Raw genomic sequence first — 20131 nt, forward strand, 5'->3', positions numbered from 1 at the left:
CTGCTGGTGCTGCAGCTCCTACTGGCTAAAGCCCCTGTCAGATTGGTGCATGCTCACCTGAGGCCCACCCCGGCTCGGGCAATAGCGGGGCATGCCCTGCACCCTGCGTGGTTCCTTCCAGCATGGCCCCGTTAGCTAACTTAACACACTGGAGACACAGTTGCTACAGCGGGGTTTGCCTTTGTTGGTGGGCCCTCAAGATTGTCACAAATCTCCATCCCTGTCCTCAGGGACCTGGCACCAGGTGGCACCCATGCCCAGCCAAGGAGCCTGTCTGTGGCCTTAGTGAAACAGGCCTCACTCTGAGCTTCCTGGCATCCAGGTCACCTGCTGGCTCCTCCCTGAAGTGGCCAGTGCTCTTGTCTTTGGCTTTGGTGTGGGCTCTTGAAACCCCAGTGGCCCCATTTGCTTCCTGCAGGGTTAACGGGCATCAGCGGCCCGGGGAAGGAGGCAAAGCAGATGGAAAACGGTATGCTGGTGACGAACCCCGTGGAGAAGCAGATGCAGAGGTAAGGGGGTGCTCACTTCTGCCCGCCTGCCCTGGCGACCGGGTGGGACCAGGGTGCCACCAGTTCCCGAGGGTCCTGGAAGGTGTGAACTTCCTGCCTCCTCTCCTGAGTCCCCTGGGGACCTTGTTCTCCAGAGCTCAGAGGCGGAGGGGCCAGTGCTGGCACGTTGCTGCCAGGGTGCATGGCTGATCGAGGCCCTACCCCAGCTGTCTGTCCATTTGACTCTCACAGTCCCTACGTTGGCTCGACCTGCGCTTGGGTTATTCGCAGGGGCCTAGAGTGTTCCGGCTTTAGGAACCAGCGTTCGATTTTAAAAAGTCACGAGGGGTAGCGACTGCCATGTTTAGGGGACATTAGGAGCCGGCAGTACCATGCTCTGTCAGTGTGTTGAACTGAGGCGGTTGCTGTCCTATGCCCGTTTTACAGGTGAGCACACTGAGCTCTCCACAGGTCAGCATCTGGAGAGAGGCCGGGCTTGGACCCGAGTCACAGCCCAGCCTCTGAGCCGGTTCCCTCAGTCTGTGCGGCGACATGATGCTCTAAGAGAGGTTGCCTCAGTTTCCTCATCTGTCAAATAGGGTTTGTGATAGTACCTGCCACCTAGGGTTGTGGGAAGGCTTGCACAGCAGGGTTACAGAAAGCACCTGGCACGGTGCCTTGGGCCATGTGCACGCAGCAGGTAGCACTCAGTTATCACCTGGGGCGAGCTGGGCCGCCTGACACAGCGTCTTCCTTTGGGTGAGAGATTTCCCAGAAACGGGGCTGGGAAGGAATTTGGCCTGAGCAGCCCTGCCCACCAGAAATTGCTTGTGGCACCCTCCTGGGCGTGGGCTTTATCCCATGGGACGGGACAGATGCTCTGCTCTGTTGGCACACCTGTGGCAGTGGTAAGCGAGCTGTCTCTGGTGCTCACGTAATGCCTGCAGAGCACACGGTGGGTGCGGGGCACTGTCGGGGCTCAGACCTACATGTGGTCCTGGGATGTGTGGGCCGGTGGTGGTGGGTGCTGGAGAGTCTTGTGTGACCGTGCAGAGGAACAGAGCACACCTGAGGCAGCTCAGCAGAACGTCTTCCTAAGCGAGCTGTCTCTGGTGCTCACGTAATGCCTGCAGAGCACACGGTGGGTGCGGGGCACTGTCGGGGCTCAGACCTACATGTGGTCCTGGGATGTGTGGGCCGGTGGTGGTGGGTGCTGGAGAGTCTTGTGTGACCGTGCAGAGGAACAGAGCCCTGGATGTATCAGTTACCTGTTGCACATGACAAGTAACACGGATCGATGTGTCAGTTACCTGTTAACCTAACAAGTAATGCAGAACTGGCAGCCCCGTTAAATATCTCCTGGCTTCTGTGGGCCAGGAGTCTGGGCGTGACTTGGCAGAGCCTCAGCTTCTAGGTCTGTCCTATGTGTGCAGCGAGGCAGTTGGCCAGGGCCGGGGTCTCCTCCGAAGACTCACCTGGGGAAGGACCCATTCCCAATCATGTGGTTGCTGGCAGAACTCGGGCAGGGCTCTGCTGCCCTCTGTCGCTCCCTGGTCATTGGCTGGAGGCTGCTTTCCATGCCAGCTGCCCGTGTGCCCAGTCCGGGTGCTTGCTTCTTTAAGATGTGCAGATCCAGACGGTGGTGGAGAGTCTGCCCCCGAGACAGAAGTCACACCTGGCTAGAAGCAAGAAGCCCACCCTGCGGGTCGAGGGCTGCAGGATGTGTACCCGGAGACAGGGCTCCTTGAGGAACGTCTTAGAGTCAGCAGCCGCCACACAGAAAGCTTCCTAGGGAGGGCGTGTGGAGAGCTGGCCTTTCTGTCCTGCACGTATTTATCCCAGAAGAGTCCACCCTTATTTACTGAGACCCTCCTCTGGGCCTAGGACTGTACCCTTCCTGCCTGAGAATTTCCCTTTCCCTGGGGCCTTCCAGCCTAGGCAACAACATGGGCTATACGGGCACGCACGTGTGTGTGTGCACACATGTGCTCACCTGTACATGCATGTGGGACTCTCAGTCTGACTCAGACTCACACGAGCACCCCAGCTGTTGGGTCTGCCCTCCTGGCCCGAGGCTTCCTCTCTGACGCCCACATGCTTGGCTCTCCCAGGCAGCTCAGCAGAACGTCTTCCTACAGCGGGGACACCAGCAAGCTCCACAGCAGCATCGCCGAGCTGCAGAAAGCTGGGGCCAAGGAGGAGACCTGGAAGCTGATGGAGGCGGACAAGGCACAGACTGGCCAGGTAAGGCCTGGCTCCCACACCCTGACGGGGACAGGGTTTCCGGTTTGTATGAACTCAGCAGATCCATCCCAGAGGACCTAGGAAGGTTCTCCTTCCAGTGCTGGAAGCTGAGGCCAGAGAGTTAGTGCCGGACCCAAGCTTGCCGCTGGTGGGTGCTGAGCTGGGGTTCGAACCGGCTGTCGGACTCCAAGGTTGGCACGCATAGTCTGCTCAGCACCACCATGCCTCAGGCCGCCGGAGGGCTGTCATGAGCTGTCGGTGTCCTCTAAGTCAGAGCTTCCTGCAGCCTGGGGTTCAGTGGTCTGTGAGATGGTTCCAGGTTGTGCACAGACACACAAGAACAGTAAATGACAGTCATGAAAGTATCTTTCACTCCTTTAGTTGCAGTGACATCAGAGAAAGCGTGTTCATTGGGTGCTGGCCTGTCTTCAGCAACGAACAGTCATTAGCTTCAAGCTTTTATTTTATTGCATTTTTTTTAAGATCATCTATTTGGGGCAAGTGTCAGTAATTTTCCATTTATGGTAGTGATACAAAGTTCATTTTTAAAAATAAAGGCAGTTGGGACCAGCGGTTGGCGTAATGGCTACGTTGTAGGACTCCCATATAGTTGACTACCATTCGAGTCCCGGACCGGTGGCTTAAACTCAATGCCAGGCGCGTGTGTGTGCGTGCCCAAGATCCCGAGAGGAGAATGGAGGAGAAGGGATTGCAGCATGGCCATCTCCCGTGGGAGAGGGGGTGATTTCTTGCTTTCTGTCTCTGTCTCTCTCTTTCTGGCGAGCGCACTCACCCTATAGCAAAAACCTCTCCAAAAATAAATAAATAAATAAAGGCAGTTAAAAAATGGGGGATAGGATTTTAAAAATAAATAAAAAAGGAAAAAAGAAAACCAAAAACCCAGGAGAGATGGTTCTGGAAGAAGCAATCTGGGCACGTTATTTTCTCCAATCTACCTGACAGAACGCTGCCTGCTTCCCCAGCCTCCCCTTGTCCCCTGCTGCCCAGCTCCCCCTACACCTGCCACCCCAGCCTCTCTCAGCTCCTGCCCCGGGGCCTCCACACGTGTGGGTTCCTCCACCTGCATGCCTCTTCCAACTGGAACTGGTTAATTCTTCCATGGCACCGCCTCAGGGAAAACCTCCGCATGCTCCTCCACCCTGGGTTAGGTCAGGATGCCTGCTCACCTGCCATTGCAGCCCTTCTCTGTAATTCCGCATTTATCCGGGCAAGAACTTGAAGAAAGCCCACCTCGCTGCTTGCCTGGACGTCGCAGGTGGGCAGAGACCTTGACTGTTTACTGCTGAATGGCTTCAGAGAAGGCGTCCCCAGAGTGAGCAGGGACTGCACAGGGCCGCGGAGGCCTGCCCAGTGTGGCTGGGGGTGGCAGGGGAGCCTTGTGCGAGACGCGTCCTCTCCGGGGCCTGCAGGTGAAGCTGTCCGTGTACTGGGACTACATGAAGGCCATCGGACTCTTCATCTCCTTCCTGAGCATCTTCCTGTTCTTGTGTAACCACGTGGCCGCACTGGCTTCTAACTACTGGCTCAGCCTCTGGACGGACGACCCCATCGTCAACGGCACCCAGGAGCACACGGAAGTGCGGCTGAGCGTCTACGGGGCCCTGGGCATCTCACAAGGTGAGTGCCATGTCCCCCACCCACCGGTTTCAGCACCTGTAATGGCTTTGATGATGATCAAGGAGAGTCCCCGGGATCCTCAGGGTTGGGTGAACCCCCAGGCCACACCCGGAGGAGCGCACCTTTTACATCCCAGGCTTTCAGAGGTCTGGAACAGTGTTTCTTACATGCCTTTGTCTCTTTCGGCCCGAGGAGAGAGATGGGAGGGGACCTGTGTACCCATTTTACAGATGTGGGAAGTGGAGGACAGGCCACCTGGGACATGGGAACTGGGAGGTCCCCGTGGCCCCCGTTGCTCTAGCAGGGGGAAGGGGCTTCTGTGAAGTCTCTTGTGGATTTGCATCTGCTGTGTAAGAGTGGAAGTTAGTCTGTCCTGTGGTTCTCAGCGGAGGGCCGTGCTGTTCCTTAGGAAACATCGGACAGTGTCGAGGTCATTTTGCTTCGCCACCTCAGGTGGGGATTGTTGCTACTGGCCCCCAGGGCCGAGAGCGCCGTCGCCATCCCCAGTGCCCACGACAGCCCCTCGCATGGAAGGCTGACCCAGCCGTGCGCTGGTTAGTGATGAGACAGGCTACTGGGTACCCCTCCCCCTGGGTCCACAGGGATCCCCAGACACGGCCGCAGTGACGGCGACAGCGGCTCTCTGCATGGTGCTGGCACTGTTCCAGACGTCTCCGGGTTTTTACTTCGTCTTTGCAGAAACCCCTCGAGGGCAGCAGCTCACATTTTCTCTACCTTAGAGATGCAGAAAGTAAGGCCAAGAGTTAAGTGAGCCGCCCAGAGAGGTTAAGTGAGCCGCCCAGAGCCACACAGCTAATACACGACAGGGAAGGAGGCATGGAAGGAGGCAGCCTGACTCAGCAGTGCTCCCTTCTGCCGAGCTGTGCAGACATGAGCCTGGGGCTCACATGCTCTGAACACCGTCTACACACACACACATTCAATATCTGTGTAAACGGATGTACCGGCTGCGTTCGAGCACTTGCTGTGTGCCAGGCAAGCCGTCGGCGTTCCGCCATGCACCAGGGTAAAGCTCACGGTGCCCATTTCACTGAGGTGCAGAGAGAGGTTCCGTGACAAGCTGGGGTGTGGCGGCGTGGGCACCAGAGCTCGTCATGGCGCCTGCCTCGGGGTTCTCCTGATTAAAGATGGGAGCCTGCTGTGCCGGAAACAGCAGTGCTCCACCGAGGTCGGAGGAGCCACAGACGCCCGTGCTCTCCACGACACGCTGGAAAATACCACTAGTGGGAGAGCCGCTGCAGATTCCCCTCCCTACTCTCCAAAATGTCCTCGAGGGGAGGTACTGAACAGAGAGGGTGCAGCATTGAGCTGGGCCCACACAGCGACAGTGTCTGTGCTCCCATTGTGCTGTCAGTCTGGTAGCCACGAGGCTAAGTTTAATTTTAGTTAATTCAACTTTAATAGGAACAATAAAATTAATTTTCACTGATTTTACTATTTAATGTATTACTAGTCTTACTATTTAGTCTTATATAACTTTTATGTAGTATCTTATTAAAGGTGGTCATATCATTACTATATTTAGTTAACCTGTTACTATATTACTTAGTATTTAATTTCAGTGAGTTAAAATGAAATAAGACGGGAAATTCTGTCTCTGGACCAGCCGCATTTCAAGTGTGCAGCAGCCACCGGTGGCCAGGGGCTACCTAGGAGGGTCAGCAGAGGTCTAGACCGTCCCCATCAGTGCAGGAAATCTTGCTGGTCATGCGGGTCCCGAGGCCCATGGCGCGCAGATTCAGAGAGCACCCCGGGGCAGGCTCCTGGGTGAGACTCGGCTCTGCTCTGCTCAGCAGAGTACCCCGAGGGCCGAGGAGCTTGCCTGCCTGGGCTTCCGTTTTTCCATCTGCAGAATGAGTGGAATCGTAGAAATCGGACTCGTATGAGACCTGGCACGGTGCTCGGCACCGACTGAGGGCTCAGCGTTCACAGCCACTGCTCTTACTGTATCAGAGGTTGAGCTCCTGGGCCTGCTTTGTCCTCGTCCACCCCCCTCCTCCCTGCAATGCCTGCCAGGCCCTCCGTGCCTCGGTGCCCCCGTTGCGGAGTGTAACCCGAGTGTTCACAGGCATCACCGTGTTCGGCTACTCCATGGCCGTGTCCATCGGGGGCATCTTCGCGTCCCGCCGGCTGCACTTGGACCTGCTGTACCATGTCCTGCGCTCACCCATGAGCTTCTTCGAGCGGACCCCCAGCGGGAACCTGGTGAACCGCTTCTCCAAGGAGCTGGACACGGTGGACTCCATGATCCCGCAGGTCATCAAGATGTTCATGGGCTCCCTGTTCAACGTCATCGGCGCCTGCATCATCATCCTGCTGGCCACGCCTGTTGCCGCCGTCATCATCCCGCCCCTGGGCCTCATCTACTTCTTCGTCCAGGTGAGAGGTGGGGTCTCGGTGTTCAGACGAGCCCTACTGTGTGTCAAGCTCTGAGTCCCCTAAGGGTTCCTCCGTCTCACCACGTCCTCAGTGTGAGCTGTCGAGGATCTGCTTGAGATTTGATTTGTTTCTGTAAGATTCAAATACCTAAATTGATAGATCATAGCTTGCAATAACAAAATGCACTTTTTTTGGATAAGTTATATTTTTCTAATTGTAAGTTAGAAAAGGAAGTAAATTGGGGACCAGCAGTTAGTGTATGGCTATGTCGCTGGACTCCCATTAGTCGACCGCGGTTTAAGTCTTAGACCTAGTAGCTTAAACTCACGCCGGGCGCATGTGCATGTGTGCCCAAGATCCCGAGAGGAGAGTGGAGGAGAAGGAATTGGGACATGGCCATCCCTCCCCCCTCCCCCCCCGGAGGATGATTTATTGCTTTCTGTCTCTCTGTCTCTGTCTTTCTGGCAAAGTGTATGTGCCCTATAGCAAAAATCTATCCAAAAAAAGAAAAGGCAATAAACCTATAGCTGAAAAAGACATCTTTATTAAAATTTCATTAAGTGTAAAAATCTTTAGTTCCTAAGCCTCCAGCAGACCAGTGGAGACATAAATACATTAGCTTAAACAGGATCAATGTGCATTGTTCTCGCTCATAACGGAAATTTAGAGATGGCATCTTTAGAGCATTCCTCCTCATTTTCTGTCTTTTTTTTTTAACGGTCCTTGCATAAGCCTTCCATTCTTACGTTGGTACAAGATGACTGCTAGAGCTCCAGCCATCACAGTACATTTCAAACAATAATAAATAACAATATATTCCAAATTCCCCCTGAGGAAGGGGACTAGGGCAAGGGAGCAGATCACCCAGTCAGCACCGCCCACTTAAATATGTCTAAGTTTCTAGAACTTAGTCATGTGACCACCTTTCTTTGCAGGGGAGACTGGGAAGTGTAGATTTTTAGCAGAGGATATTACAGTTCCCAGCTGGAGGTGTCTGCTGGAAAGAAGAAGGCAACAGTGTGTAGGCTGCTGGGAGAGCCACATCCCTTCTGTAGGAAGGGCCATCAGCGTGGTTTGAACCCATGTACTCTCCTGGACTATTGCTGTACAGATCGGTTCCAGCTAGCAGAGAGCGTGTTGAGGCTCAGAGCAGAAGAGCATCTTGCCCAAGTCCCAGAGCTGAGGATGATTCCAGAGCTTGTGCCCTTCTTGCCCCTGCGGGATCAGCTGGGGGTGGGGAGGACTAGGTGTGAGATGGGAGTGTCCCGACGGCAATGGCGGGTGAGAGACACGGAGCACGTCATCCCTCAGGCCTCACTGCGGGGCTGTGCAGGTGGGATCCAGAAGACCTCGGTCCAGCCATCCACCCAGTGCCCCACATTTGGCCCAGGGATTTATGAGCATGAACGAAGATAGAACTGGAGAGAAGGGCCTGTTCCCAGACCCTCATTGTATCCTCTTTAAATTGATGCCAGCTTTTTTTTTTTTTTTTTTTTTTAATCATCGAGCTGCATTTACCAAAAATGTTATCCATGTTCAAACTCTGACTAGAAATTCCCTGGAGGACCCAATTGAAAGGAGCAATACAGGCCAAGTGCAGTTGTGCAGGCGTTTTCCAAAGGCAGGACCTTGGCACCCTGTGGAGCGGTTCCACAATGCAGCATTCCAAGCTCTTGGTGGGGATAATCAGAAAGACACTGTGTTGTAACACAGACCATTTAATTTTTTAATTATTATTATTCATTAATTAATTTTTTAAATTTGACCAGAGAGAGACAGAGAGAGAGAAAGTGAGAAAGCAAGCCACTAGCCCCGGGACTCAAACCATAGTCAGCCATGTGGAAGTGTTCAGCACCTTAACTACCACACCACCTGCTGGTCCCCAGATTATTTAATTTTTAAAGAGCAAAACAATGGTCTAAATTTTATGCATGCTGTCATCGTGTCTGAGCTGAAATGTCTAATGCGCGTGAGCGAGCCTGGAGAAGGTGGCAGGGAAAGGAAGACATTGCTCTCTCAAGGGCTGGGATTATAGGAGAACTTACTTCTTTAAACGGCTTTTAACTAGACACTTACCCAAGCCCAGCAGTCTCACTCCTAATAGAGAGAGCGTCTTGATTCTTGATCACTCAAAACCAGAAACAACTCAAATATGCATTAAGAAAAGAATGGAGGGCCAGCAGGTGGCATGGTGGTTAAGGGTGCTGGACTCCCATATGGCCGACCGCGGTTCAAGTCCCGGGCCTGGCGGCTTGCTATCTCACTTTCTCTTGCTCTGTCCCTCTCTGGTCAAATGAAGATAAATAAATAAAATGAATAAAGTTAAGTAAAATTTTAAAAAAATAAATAAAGAAAGAAAGAATGAATGAACAGGGGCCAGCAGATGGCACAATGGTTGCGTCGCTGGACACCCACACAGTCAACTGTGGTTCGAGTCCCAGACCCAATGGCTTAAACCTCATGTTGGGCATGTGTGTGTGCATGTCCCAAGTCTCTAGAATAGAGAAGGGATTGCAGCATGCCTTCCCTTCTGGGCGGAGTGGGATGTGTGTGAGATGTCTCACTTTCTGTCTTTCTGGCAAGTAAAAGGGGCCCTTTAGCCAAAATTTCTCTTAAAAAAAAAAAAAAAAAGAGAAGACGGACAGTCGTGAACCAGTCACGCAGCAGAAACGACGCAGCCATGAGCACAGCGAGTGGCCCAGCCACAGTAGCCTGTATCAGATGCTGCCACTTGGTAGGCCGAGGCTACGTGGGAGGCCTGGGTTGGACTCCCGGCCCACCCTACATAAGCCCGGCCAGGTCACACCTGTCTGTAATCCTGGCTGCTCATAGGCTGAGGCAGGAGGATGCTGATATAGCAAGACCCTGCTTTAAAAAGCAACAGAAAACTGCTCAGTTCTGGTGGCACAGTTGCTAACATACCCAACAACAGTGCTGGAAGCCGTGTGGCCAGCTGTGGGTCTGGATCTCCAGCCTGGTCGATCTGAAATAGGCCAAGTGCGTGTGTGCCCGAGATCCTAAGGGGCTGGAGGGCTGGGGGAGGGGATTATGGTGTAGCGTGACCCTGTGGAGGGTGCTTCTCTCTCTGTCTCTGATCATGAATAAAATGAACTTTAAAAAAAAGGACGGCTGTGAGTGGCGACCTAGCAGTGAAACGTGGCACTCTGGGCGGCAGACCCCCACAAGAAGGTTCCCTGAGTATGCCAGAGACCCAGGGCTGGCTAAAGCCAGGGTGGATTGTGGCGCCCTGTCAGGGTGCTGCCTCTCTCTTTCTCTTTCTTACTGTCTCTTATTCTCTCTCTCATGGAAGAAATAAATGAATAAACTAAAAAAAAAACAAAAACAAAAACAAAAAAAAACAAAAACCAACTACTCCCATTCCAGGAACTGAAAAATTGAAAAGAGATGAACTGCTAATATACACAACCACGCAAATAAATCGCACTGATGGGACAGTGATCGAAAGAAGCCAGACCCAGGAATGTCCTGTGAGAAACATTCACAGGAAGTCCAGAGCAGATGACGCTGACACGGGTGGCCAGCAGGTGGCGTGATGGTTGAGGCGTTGGACTCCTTCATGGCCGACCACTGTGCAAGTCCTGGACCTGGAGGCTTGCTGCTTTCTCACTTTCCCTCTCTCTGGCAAATCAGAAAAATAATCATTGTTAATTAATAATAATAATTAGTTTCTTTGTTATTAAAGAGAGCAGGTGACACGACTGCACAGTGACAGGAGTGAGAGCAGGGGCCGTGACTGGGAGGGGTTATTGACTGAGAGGAGATGAAAGGGCATTTTCTCGGGTGCTGGTGATGTTCTGTGTTTCAAATAGTGTTTTTGCAGGTGTAGATACACTAAAACTCACAAAGCTACATACACTGGAGGTGCCGCGTACCTCCCAGTGTAAGTGGAGCGCACTTAACGAGTGGCTTTTAGATGCACATGCCTGTGTAGGTGTGCACACGTGCATACATTCTTTGTCTTTTGGCAAAGGATCTTAGTTATTCACTGAAATTTGAATAGCACTTATCTTTTTTTTTTTTAGGGAGAGATTTTTTTGCTGTAGGGCACTTGTGCTTGCCAGAGAGACAGAGAGAGAAAACGAGAAATCATCTCCCAGGGTGGATGGCTGTGCTGCAATCCCTTCTCCATTCTCCTCTCAGGATTTTGGGCATGCACACATATGTGCCCGGTGTGAGTTTTAAGCCACCACGTCTGGGACTCGACTGTGGTCGACTCTGGGAGTCAGGCATAACCATTACGCCGTCTGCTGATCCCACCAAGTTAGATTTTTATAGGGAATAGGGCTCTGAGGCAGGGACAGATGCAATAGGGGGAGCAGGTAAAGGGCCTCGAGATTTCATGCCTAACGTCTAGAAGGAAAGTGGTTAGAGAGGAGGTGAGGTGGAGGGTCGGTGGCAGTGGCAGCTGCTGGGTGGAGGTGACATCTGACTCTCCTTCACGGACTTGGCAGAACAGCCACCCCAAGACTGCTGGGGTTTGTGTCGTCCCGGGCTTAGCCTACAGACTCTCGGGTCCCCGGAGGGCTGCCCGCCAGTGGGTTCAGGTTGTTGCCTGAGCCATCCAGAAAGAAGCTGCTAATCACTGGGGACTTAAAAACAAGCCAGTGGGCGCCCTCTGTGTAGGGTTTCTGGCCCGCAGTGCCCCGGTGCACCTGGTGAGGGCAGGAGGCCAGGAGGTGTGCTCCTAACAGCACATGTGGATCTGTGGGATACGGCTCCCTCAGCCACTGGGCTACAGAACTGGGCCTCACCAGATCCATTTGTACACATGGAGAACTGAGCCCAGAGAGCTCTGGGTCCTCAGATGGCCACTGCAGCGCCTTCCCTCAGCTCCTGGAGCTTCCAGAGGCCCATGAGCTTTTGGGGCAGAGAGCAATTGCCTTCTGTTCTGTCTCCGACAAGACTTACCAGGCTGCCCTCTGCCCTCTGTGCCTGGCAGGGGTGCTGGCAGGAGCAGAGCAGCTGTGGTGTCTGCCTGTGGGGACAAGTGGATGTGGTTAGGCGTCCCCAGAGCTGGGATGGTGAGTGCTGGAGAAAGCTCCTGCCTTGCAGGGGAGAGGGAATCGCTGTTGCTGCTGCGCTCTGCTGAGTGAGGAGGAGTGGCCTGGGCAGGAGGGGTGGTGGTGAAGATGAGCGGGGGGAGATTGATTTCTTACTTTCTCTGTCTGTTACTCTCTGGTGAGGGCATGTCTCCAATAGCAAATGAACAACAACAAAACCCCCAGAGCCCCGGCTCAGTCCAGCACTTTGCGTCCTGCAGGCACCGTTAATGCTCACACTTTTCCCAGTTGTCTTAGTCTGTTTGGGCCGCCCTAACAGAGGACCACAGACTGGGCAATTTAGGAAGAACTGAAGTGTATTTGCCCAGTCCCTGCAGCTGCTAGTGCAAGGTCCAGGTGCCAACTTGGTCGCGGTGAGGGCTGCTGTCTGCCTCCAAGATGGCGGCCTGTGGCTGCATCCTCACGTGGCGGGAGGAGCAGGAGGCGTTAACTCACTCCAAAGCCTCCTTCATAAGGGGTCAGTCCACTCGCGAGGGTGGAGCCCTTGGGTCTTAATCACTCCCCAAGGTACCACCTCTTAATACCTCCAGAATGAATTTTGGAAGGGACACTCACACATTTAAGATGGTTGGGAGGGCAGGTGGCATAGTCGTTAAGGTACTGGACTCCCACATGGCATACCGCGGTTAGAGTCCCGGACCCGGTGGCTTGAAACTGACACCAGACCTGTTTGCGTGTGTGCCCAAAATCCCAAGACTAAAAGGACTGTAGCGTGGCCATCCCTCTGGGGGTGATTTTTCACTTTCTCGCTGTCTCTCCAGTAAGTGTGTGTGCCCTCTAGCAAAAATCTCTTTAAAAAAAAAAAAGTGGCTGGGAACCATCAGTTAGCGTAATGGCTATGTCACTGGACTCCCACGTAGTCGACCGCGGTTCGCGTCCTGGACCCAGTGGCTTAAAACTCCCGCCGGGCACGTCTGCATGCGTGCCCAAAATCCTGAGAGGAGAATGGAGGAGAAGGGATTGCGGCGTGGCCATGCCCCCTGGGAGGTGATTTCTCTCTTTCTGTCTCTATGTCTCTCTCTGTCTTTCTGGCGAGCACACGCACCCTATAGCAAAAACCTCTCCAAAAAAAAAAATTGGAATGGGGTCCTTCGCCATCTCCTCACGCCCCTTCTCTCCCGCCACAGAGGTTCTACGTGGCCTCCTCCCGGCAGCTGAAGCGCCTCGAGTCAGTCAGCCGCTCCCCAGTTTACTCTCACTTCAACGAGACCTTGCTGGGGGTCAGCGTCATCCGCGCCTTTGAGGAGCAGGAGCGCTTCATCCACCAGAGCGACCTGAAGGTGGATGAAAACCAGAAGGCCTATTACCCCAGCATCGTGGCCAATAGGTGGGTGCAGTGGCTTCTGGGGGGCGGAGGAGGCCTGCACAGCGCCTCGTCCCTTCGCCTTGATTCCTCCCATGCACCTTCCTCCCGAGAAGGTAAAGCCTCACTCAGGCCCTGGCAGAAAGGGCAGACAGGTGAGGAGGAGAGGTCAGGAGCAGATGGGTGCACAGCGGGCATGCTGTACCGGGGGCCTCATGTGCAGGGCTGCACTCTGAGTCAGAAATCCCACAGACTCTGCTTTCGCCATCATCTTGACCACACGAGGTCAGCCACGGACAGACCCTGCTTTTGAGTAACTTCACACAGGAGTTTCCAGCAGGGTGGCAGGGGTCAGGCATCCCCGTATGAGGTGTATCAGAAGCAATTTATGAACACTAAGATGAAGCCGATGAAATTGACATCTCATGGATCCAAGTGATTGAAACAGCAATGATCAAAAAAAAAAAGAAGAGGACAAAAGTTTGTTAATTATTTGCTGAACTCAGAAATGTATCTGCGTTGTCCCTAAAATGTCATCCTCCTCACCTAGTTGCTTTTTTTTTTTTTTGAGAGGTTTTCTGCCATAGGGCACGTGAGAGAAAGAAAGCGAGAAATCACCCCCGGACTCCTCTCGGAATCTTGGGCACGCATGCACATGTGCCTGCCGTGAGCCTAAGCCACCAGGTCCGGGACTTGAACTGTGGTCGACCACATGGGAGTCCAGCAACATAGCCATTATGCCAACTGCTGGTCCTCCTCTTTGCATCTCGCTGCACTTATTTGAAAGGCAGATTCGAAGGGCTGACAAGTGGCATGGTGGTGAAGACACTGGACTCCCACGTGGCAGACTGCAGTGTGAGTCATGGGCTTGGTGGCTTGCTTTCTCACTTTCCCTCACACTCCCTCACACACTCTCTGTCTCTCACTGGTCAAATTTAAAAATAATAAAATTAAATGAGTAATTCTTTAAAAAGAAAAGTGGATTTGGAATCCAGGGCATAGAGGCAGGTGGCAGCACCGTGGGGGTCACCCCTAGCCAGCCCATCTTACCCAGTGTAATCCTGGGATGGAGACTGGGGTGGGTCAGGAATTCCTGGAGACCACGAGCTCCCGTGAAAATTCTTAGGGAGTTTGTTATGTCTGGCTCTGTCCATGGGAGGGTCTCCCACATGTGAAGATCAGGCCGGATTGTAAGTGCTTCCATGGACAATGATCGACAGTCCCATCTCCCGAGAGTCCTGTACATTCTAAAACATAAAAGTCGTATTTGTAGTGCCCCATGGTACCTGACAGAAGTTAGTTTACAGATGAAATACTTGTTTATATTTTAAGTAGTACATTTAACATTTCTGAAATTAGAATGGGTCTGGGGCGCAGACTCTACAGGGACGTTTACAAAGGTGGCATGTTTCCCAATCTTCTCTCAGATCCATCTCCTGCCACGAGGTGCTCATTTTGAGCCAGAGGTGTCTCTTACAATTGGTAACTTGTTATATTTAAGAATATCTAGGACATCTTTCTATAAATGCATATAATGGGGAACTTTGCAAAGTTCATAGAAAAATAGAATTGAAGTACAGGTTTATTTTGGCTTAAAAAATGGAATCCACACATAGTTTTCATTTCCTGAGAGCTTTTTGAAGATCCCCCTTATATCTACATGAAAGCCAGACCCGTGGCCTAGTGGCTAAGGGAGCTGATCCCACATGGCAGACTACGAGGTTCAAATCCTGCCCTGAGTGGCTTGAAAAGCATGCTGGCCATGTACGTGTGCATCTCTACCCCCCCCAGGTAGAGAAACAGAGGAGGAGGGATTTGGCGTGACCATACTCCACCAGGGGTGCTTTCTCCCTCTCCCTCTCTGTCTCTCTCTGGCAAGTTAATAATAATAAAGGCTTCAGTGAGGAGGAGTTGGTTCTTTAAAAGGTAGGTTCAGGGTCCTGGGCAGATTGCCCCAGGAGCTCTGTGCCATTGCTGGGCTCTCAGGTGAAGGAGAGATCTGGACACCCTGACTCTTGGGCCTCCCTCCTTCCCCTCTGCCAAGGCTGCATGTTTCAGCCAAGCAGCACTGAGGGGCCTCTCAGGAAATACTGGGGGGTTATTTCAGTTAGCACAGGGATCCTCCTCACCCCCGGGAACCAGAAGCCAGGCCTCTAACATGCTATTTCCTCATGTCTGTCCGTCCATCTGTGCATCTCGCTGCAGGTGGCTGGCCGTGCGGCTGGAGTGTGTTGGTAACTGCATCGTCCTGTTTGCCGCCCTGTTCGCGGTCATCTCCCGGCACAGCCTCAGCGCCGGCCTGGTGGGCCTCTCGGTGTCTTACTCATTACAGGTAAGAGGGGCGCTCTTGTGGGTTGTGAAAGACTCTTAATGGACCTGCAGGTGTCAGGTCTCTGGGCCTTTGCTTTGGATTCTGGCAGAAGTTGGGAGAGGAAAGGGGCAGTTAGAGGAGCTGGTCCCTGGATCTGAGGACCAACCAGGGCAGGAGAGGGATTTGTCAGGGTTCCCCCAGCAGTCAGGGAGACTCCTTGAGGACCCAAGAGGATGCTTCCAGCTACAGGAGAAATGCCATTGTAACAAATTTTCCTCTGAGCTCTGCTCCAGTGTGTTTCAGTTCATTCTCTTTGGCTTAATAACCAAATACCACACCCTGAATATCTTACAAAGGATAGAGGCATATTTAGCTCATGGCTCTGGAGGTCTGAGGTCCAGCAGCCACGTCTGGTGAGAGTCTTCTTGTTGGTGGGGATTCTGCAGAGTCCTCACATGGCAAGAGCCCATGCATAGCCATATCTGTATGCCTGTGTCTCCAGGCCTCCCCGGTCTCTCTCCCTCTTACTAAGCCACTGGGATTTAATCAAGAGGTCCCACCCTGATTATTTTATCTAATTCTAATCACCTCTCAGAGGCTGCACTTCTTGATCCCATCGTCAGATTAAGTTTCCACCCTCTTAATACCTTCACAGGGTAGCCAAATTACAGCACATGAATTGTGGGGGGGGCATGTACAAGCTGCATCCCATGAATTTTGATACATTATGACATTATCATAGTTCAGAATAGTATCTAGTTGGCTTTCTGATTGCTCTTGTGACCCATGGGTCATCTGGAAAATGTGCTTTCTTTTCTTTTTTGTTTTCCTCCATTTTTTTTTTTTTTTGGAGAGGTTTTTGCTATAGGTCATGTGAGCTCGCCAGACAGAGAGAGACAGAGTGACAGAAAGCGAGAAATCACCCCCCAGGGGGGATGGTCATGCCGCAATCCCTTCTCCTCCATTCTCCTCTCGGGATTTTGGGCACACACGCACACGCGCCCGGCGTGAGTTTTAAGCCACCGGGTCCAGGACGCGAACCGCGATCGACTATGTGGGAGTACAACAACAATAGCCATTACGTTAACTGCTGGTTCCTGAAAATGTGCTTTCTTGAGAGACACAGGGGCCAAGTGTGGGATACCTGATTTCTGCGGCTTTCTTAGCTGTCATCATACTTTGCAACTGATGGGAATGAAATAACGTGTAGTCACTCTAGAAACTCCCATGGTTCATTCACTCGCAGGTCACCACGTACTTGAACTGGCTGGTCCGAATGTCATCCGAGATGGAGACCAACATCGTGGCCGTGGAGAGACTCCAGGAGTACTCGGAAACCGAGAAGGAGGTAAGGCGGGCCGCGGCCCAGGCCAGGCCTCCCAGCCTTAGTCTTCAGCATGGCCTTGCCCCCATGAGACACTTGGTAACCATTCCTCCAGGCAGGAGGGTAAGTTGGTTACCCCACTAGGTAGACACCCATCTGTGTGTGTCTCTTCTCTGCAGCATCAACTCAGAACCTTTGCTTTTGGGGTGAGACATGGTTTATAATCCTCCTGACTTGCCCCAAGCTATGGAAGCCCATATACAAGAACAGGAAATTTGCCAAGGCAGTTAGATGGTGCTTATCGTGTAAGATGAGGATGGGTTTTCCCTTCTAATTCCTTTCCAGACCTTGCGATGATATTGCAGAGAAAGTCTTGGTTTGGTGCTAGTAGGTCTTTTTCATTTTTTTTTCTAACCAACTGAGTTTTATTTGTTGCATAAACCACCTAACATCTTTTAGGTAAAAAAATGAAAAAAAAAGATACTAAATTTGAATAAAGATATTACAAAATGAATTAGAGCCTAATAAAAATTAGCTTTGGGGAGGGAACACAATTTTACTCAATTAAGGCAAACGTCTTTATAGATCACAGATTTGTTTATTTTTAACACCCATCATGCCATGAATTCATCGGGAATAGGTTGCAGTAGCTCAGGCTCCTTTCCATTGGTTCTCACAAAGTGTGCTTCTCTGGGTGGAGCAGGCTGGCGCTTTAGTTGAACCCAGGTAACTTTCTCTTTGACTTTCTTCTTTTTCTGGTCATTTTCCTTCACACGTTTTAGGAAGCTATCTCTGCTCTTAGAATGTTTAATATGCTCAATACGCACATTGATTCTCTTGGCAAGAATCTTGCCCTTAACTTGTTTGTTCACAACAATGCCAACAGCATGCTGGGTAACATTGTAGACTCTTCCAGTTTTGCCACGGTAACATTGGTGGGGCATTCCTTTTTGAACAGTACCCATTCCCTTGACGTCTACAATATCACCTTTCTTGTAGATTCGCATATATGTGGCCAAAGGAACCACTCCATGTTTTCTAAAAGGCCTAGAAAACATATATGGGGCGCCTCTTCTCTCTCCCTTTGTGTTCGTCATTTTGGTGAATTACTTCAAGATGGCGGTTCTGGCCAAAAGGGGTGCTAATAGGTCTTCAGCATCTTTCTAATTGAAATAAGGTCCCTTTAGCAGACAGACTCAGCCTTCGATCTCAGACCTTCAACAACACAGCCTCTGTCTAATAAAATTAATGTTCTGGGTTTTCTTTTTTCCCTTTATGAGAGAGGGAGCAGGAGGGAGTGATAGGCATCTGGACAGTCTCATCGTATCTTGATCCTCCTGCCCAGCCTCCCAAGCAGCTAAGGTACAGGCATGCACAACCAGGCCTGGAACGTTCAGGTCAGCCCAGGACCAAACCCAGGCCTGCCACGTGGCTTCCAGCCTCCCACGTGGTAGTGCTACTTGTGTGCCATATGGTTGGGCCTTGTTACGTATTTTTATGAAGGACTTGTATCATGGAAAATGTGTATTATGAAGAAACTGGGCATAGATTTCAAAACTTTTATGCTCAAATGAATTTCTACTTTAATTCTATTTTCCGTGAAGTGTCTGAAGTACCCTTGTAATACTCGTTTGCCATTTGTGGTTGCTTAAACATTTTCCTTTTAATTAAGTTGAAAATTAAGTGCAAATGAGTGGGTAAAATGTTAAAAGTAGGGCCTGGTGGTGGCACCGTGGAGCACAGCTGGACCCACCACGGGTAGGTCCTGGGTTTGCGCCCTCAGGCCTCCCTGAGCATGCAGGGCAGGTGTGCATGCACCCACGACCCAGGACCAGCCGAAACAGGGCATATGGTGTCAGGACCCATGGGGGTTCCTATCTCTGTCTCTCTCTGGCATGGAAGAAATAAATATTTTTTAAAAGGGTAAGAAGAGAATCCGTACATGGATATTGCAGAAATCATAATGGATGAAGAATCAACCGGCGGTGGGGCACCCTGCAGTTATTTAACCCAGGTCTCCATTTTATAGATGGAGAGAAAGGGAACCCAGGGAGGGACGATGCCTGATAGAGGGTCCCTCTGGTTCAGTAGGACAGCTGGGACTAGGACCCAAGTCTCGACTCTATCACGTTGCCCCTGGTGACTGCCTCCAGCAGCGGCAGCAGGGGCTGTGCTGGTGGACCTCCATCCCCTCCTCCACCAGTAGCAGCGAGGGGGCCCTGGGTTGCACCTCCGAGGTGTGTCACTTCCATTTTTATGCAGCCCTTATGTTGTAGATGGTATTTTTTAAACCCATTTTACAGGTGAGAAAGCTGAGACAGGTTAAATCACTTCCTAAGATCACACGTAAATGGTTGGACCCAGGATTTGGGTCTGCGACATCCCAAGAAAATGCCCCTAGGGATTGAGACCAAGGCCCCTGAGATTCATGGCAGTAGCCTCTGCGTGGTCCTCACTGGAGAACATTGTTCAGGATGGTGTGAGCACCCTCGTGTGGAAGCAAGAGAGCATTGCACCGGGAGGTTTCCACCCTCCATGGAGTTTATTTTTACTAGGTGTGTGCACTTGCCAGAGGTTGGGGTTGGGGAGGATAACACACTCCCTGTAGGGAATGCTTACACTGCAGTCCCTCCTCCTATCTCTCCTTTTTGAGATTTTGAGCATATGTGCCCAGCGGGTTTCTCAAGCCACCAGTTCTGGGACTTGAACTGTGTGGTCAGACATGTGGGATCCAGCTGCCTTAACCACCAGACCATGGAGTCAGCTCAAATTTATTTATTTTTTAAAATACAACTTTATTGAGATATACTTCACATGCCCTGTCATTGACCCATATAAAATGTGTAGTTCAGCTGAAATCAGTTTGTAAAAAAATATTTTACTTCTTGGAGACCAGCAGATGGCATAATGGTTACGTCACTGGACTCCCACAAAGTTGACCATGGTTCACATCCCAGACCTGGCAGCTTTACCATGTTGGGTGCACGTGTGCGCCCAAAATCCAGAGAGGAGAATGGAGGATAGGGATTGCGATGTGGCCACCCACTCTGGGGAGGCTGCTTTCTCAACTTTCTGGCTTTCCAGTGAGTACACGTACCCTATAGCAAAAACCTCTCTTTAAAAAAATAAAAAGGGAGGCCAGCAGATGGCGTGGTGGTCAAGGTGCTGGACTCCCACATGCTTGACTGTAGTCTGAGTCCTACATCTGGTGGCTTGCTTTCTCACTTTCCCTTTCTCTCTCTCAGTCTCTCTCTGGTCAAATTAAAACAATTTTTTTTTTTTGAGAGGCTTTTGCTATAGGGCACATGTGCTCACCAGAAAAACAGAGAGAGAGAGAGACAG

General features: G+C 51.6%; 1 protein-coding gene across 1 annotated transcript in view; it reads left to right on the plus strand.

Moving 5' to 3' along the window:
- The window catches only part of ABCC1 (ATP binding cassette subfamily C member 1 (ABCC1 blood group)), a 131602-nt gene that overhangs the window by 101083 nt on the left and 10388 nt on the right, over positions 1 to 20131 (plus strand). Inside the window, exons 21-27 of the mRNA XM_027771057.1 lie at positions 419 to 509; positions 2600 to 2732; positions 4163 to 4370; positions 6460 to 6770; positions 12979 to 13178; positions 15360 to 15486; positions 16712 to 16813. Of these exons, the coding sequence (XP_027626858.1) occupies positions 419 to 509; positions 2600 to 2732; positions 4163 to 4370; positions 6460 to 6770; positions 12979 to 13178; positions 15360 to 15486; positions 16712 to 16813 (1172 nt within the window). The remainder of the gene's footprint in view (positions 1 to 418; positions 510 to 2599; positions 2733 to 4162; positions 4371 to 6459; positions 6771 to 12978; positions 13179 to 15359; positions 15487 to 16711; positions 16814 to 20131) is intronic.

Source organism: Tupaia chinensis, unplaced genomic scaffold (assembly GCF_000334495.1).
Source record: "Tupaia chinensis unplaced genomic scaffold, TupChi_1.0 Scaffold000182_1, whole genome shotgun sequence".
In the NCBI taxonomy this organism is placed as follows: domain Eukaryota; kingdom Metazoa; phylum Chordata; class Mammalia; order Scandentia; family Tupaiidae; genus Tupaia; species Tupaia belangeri.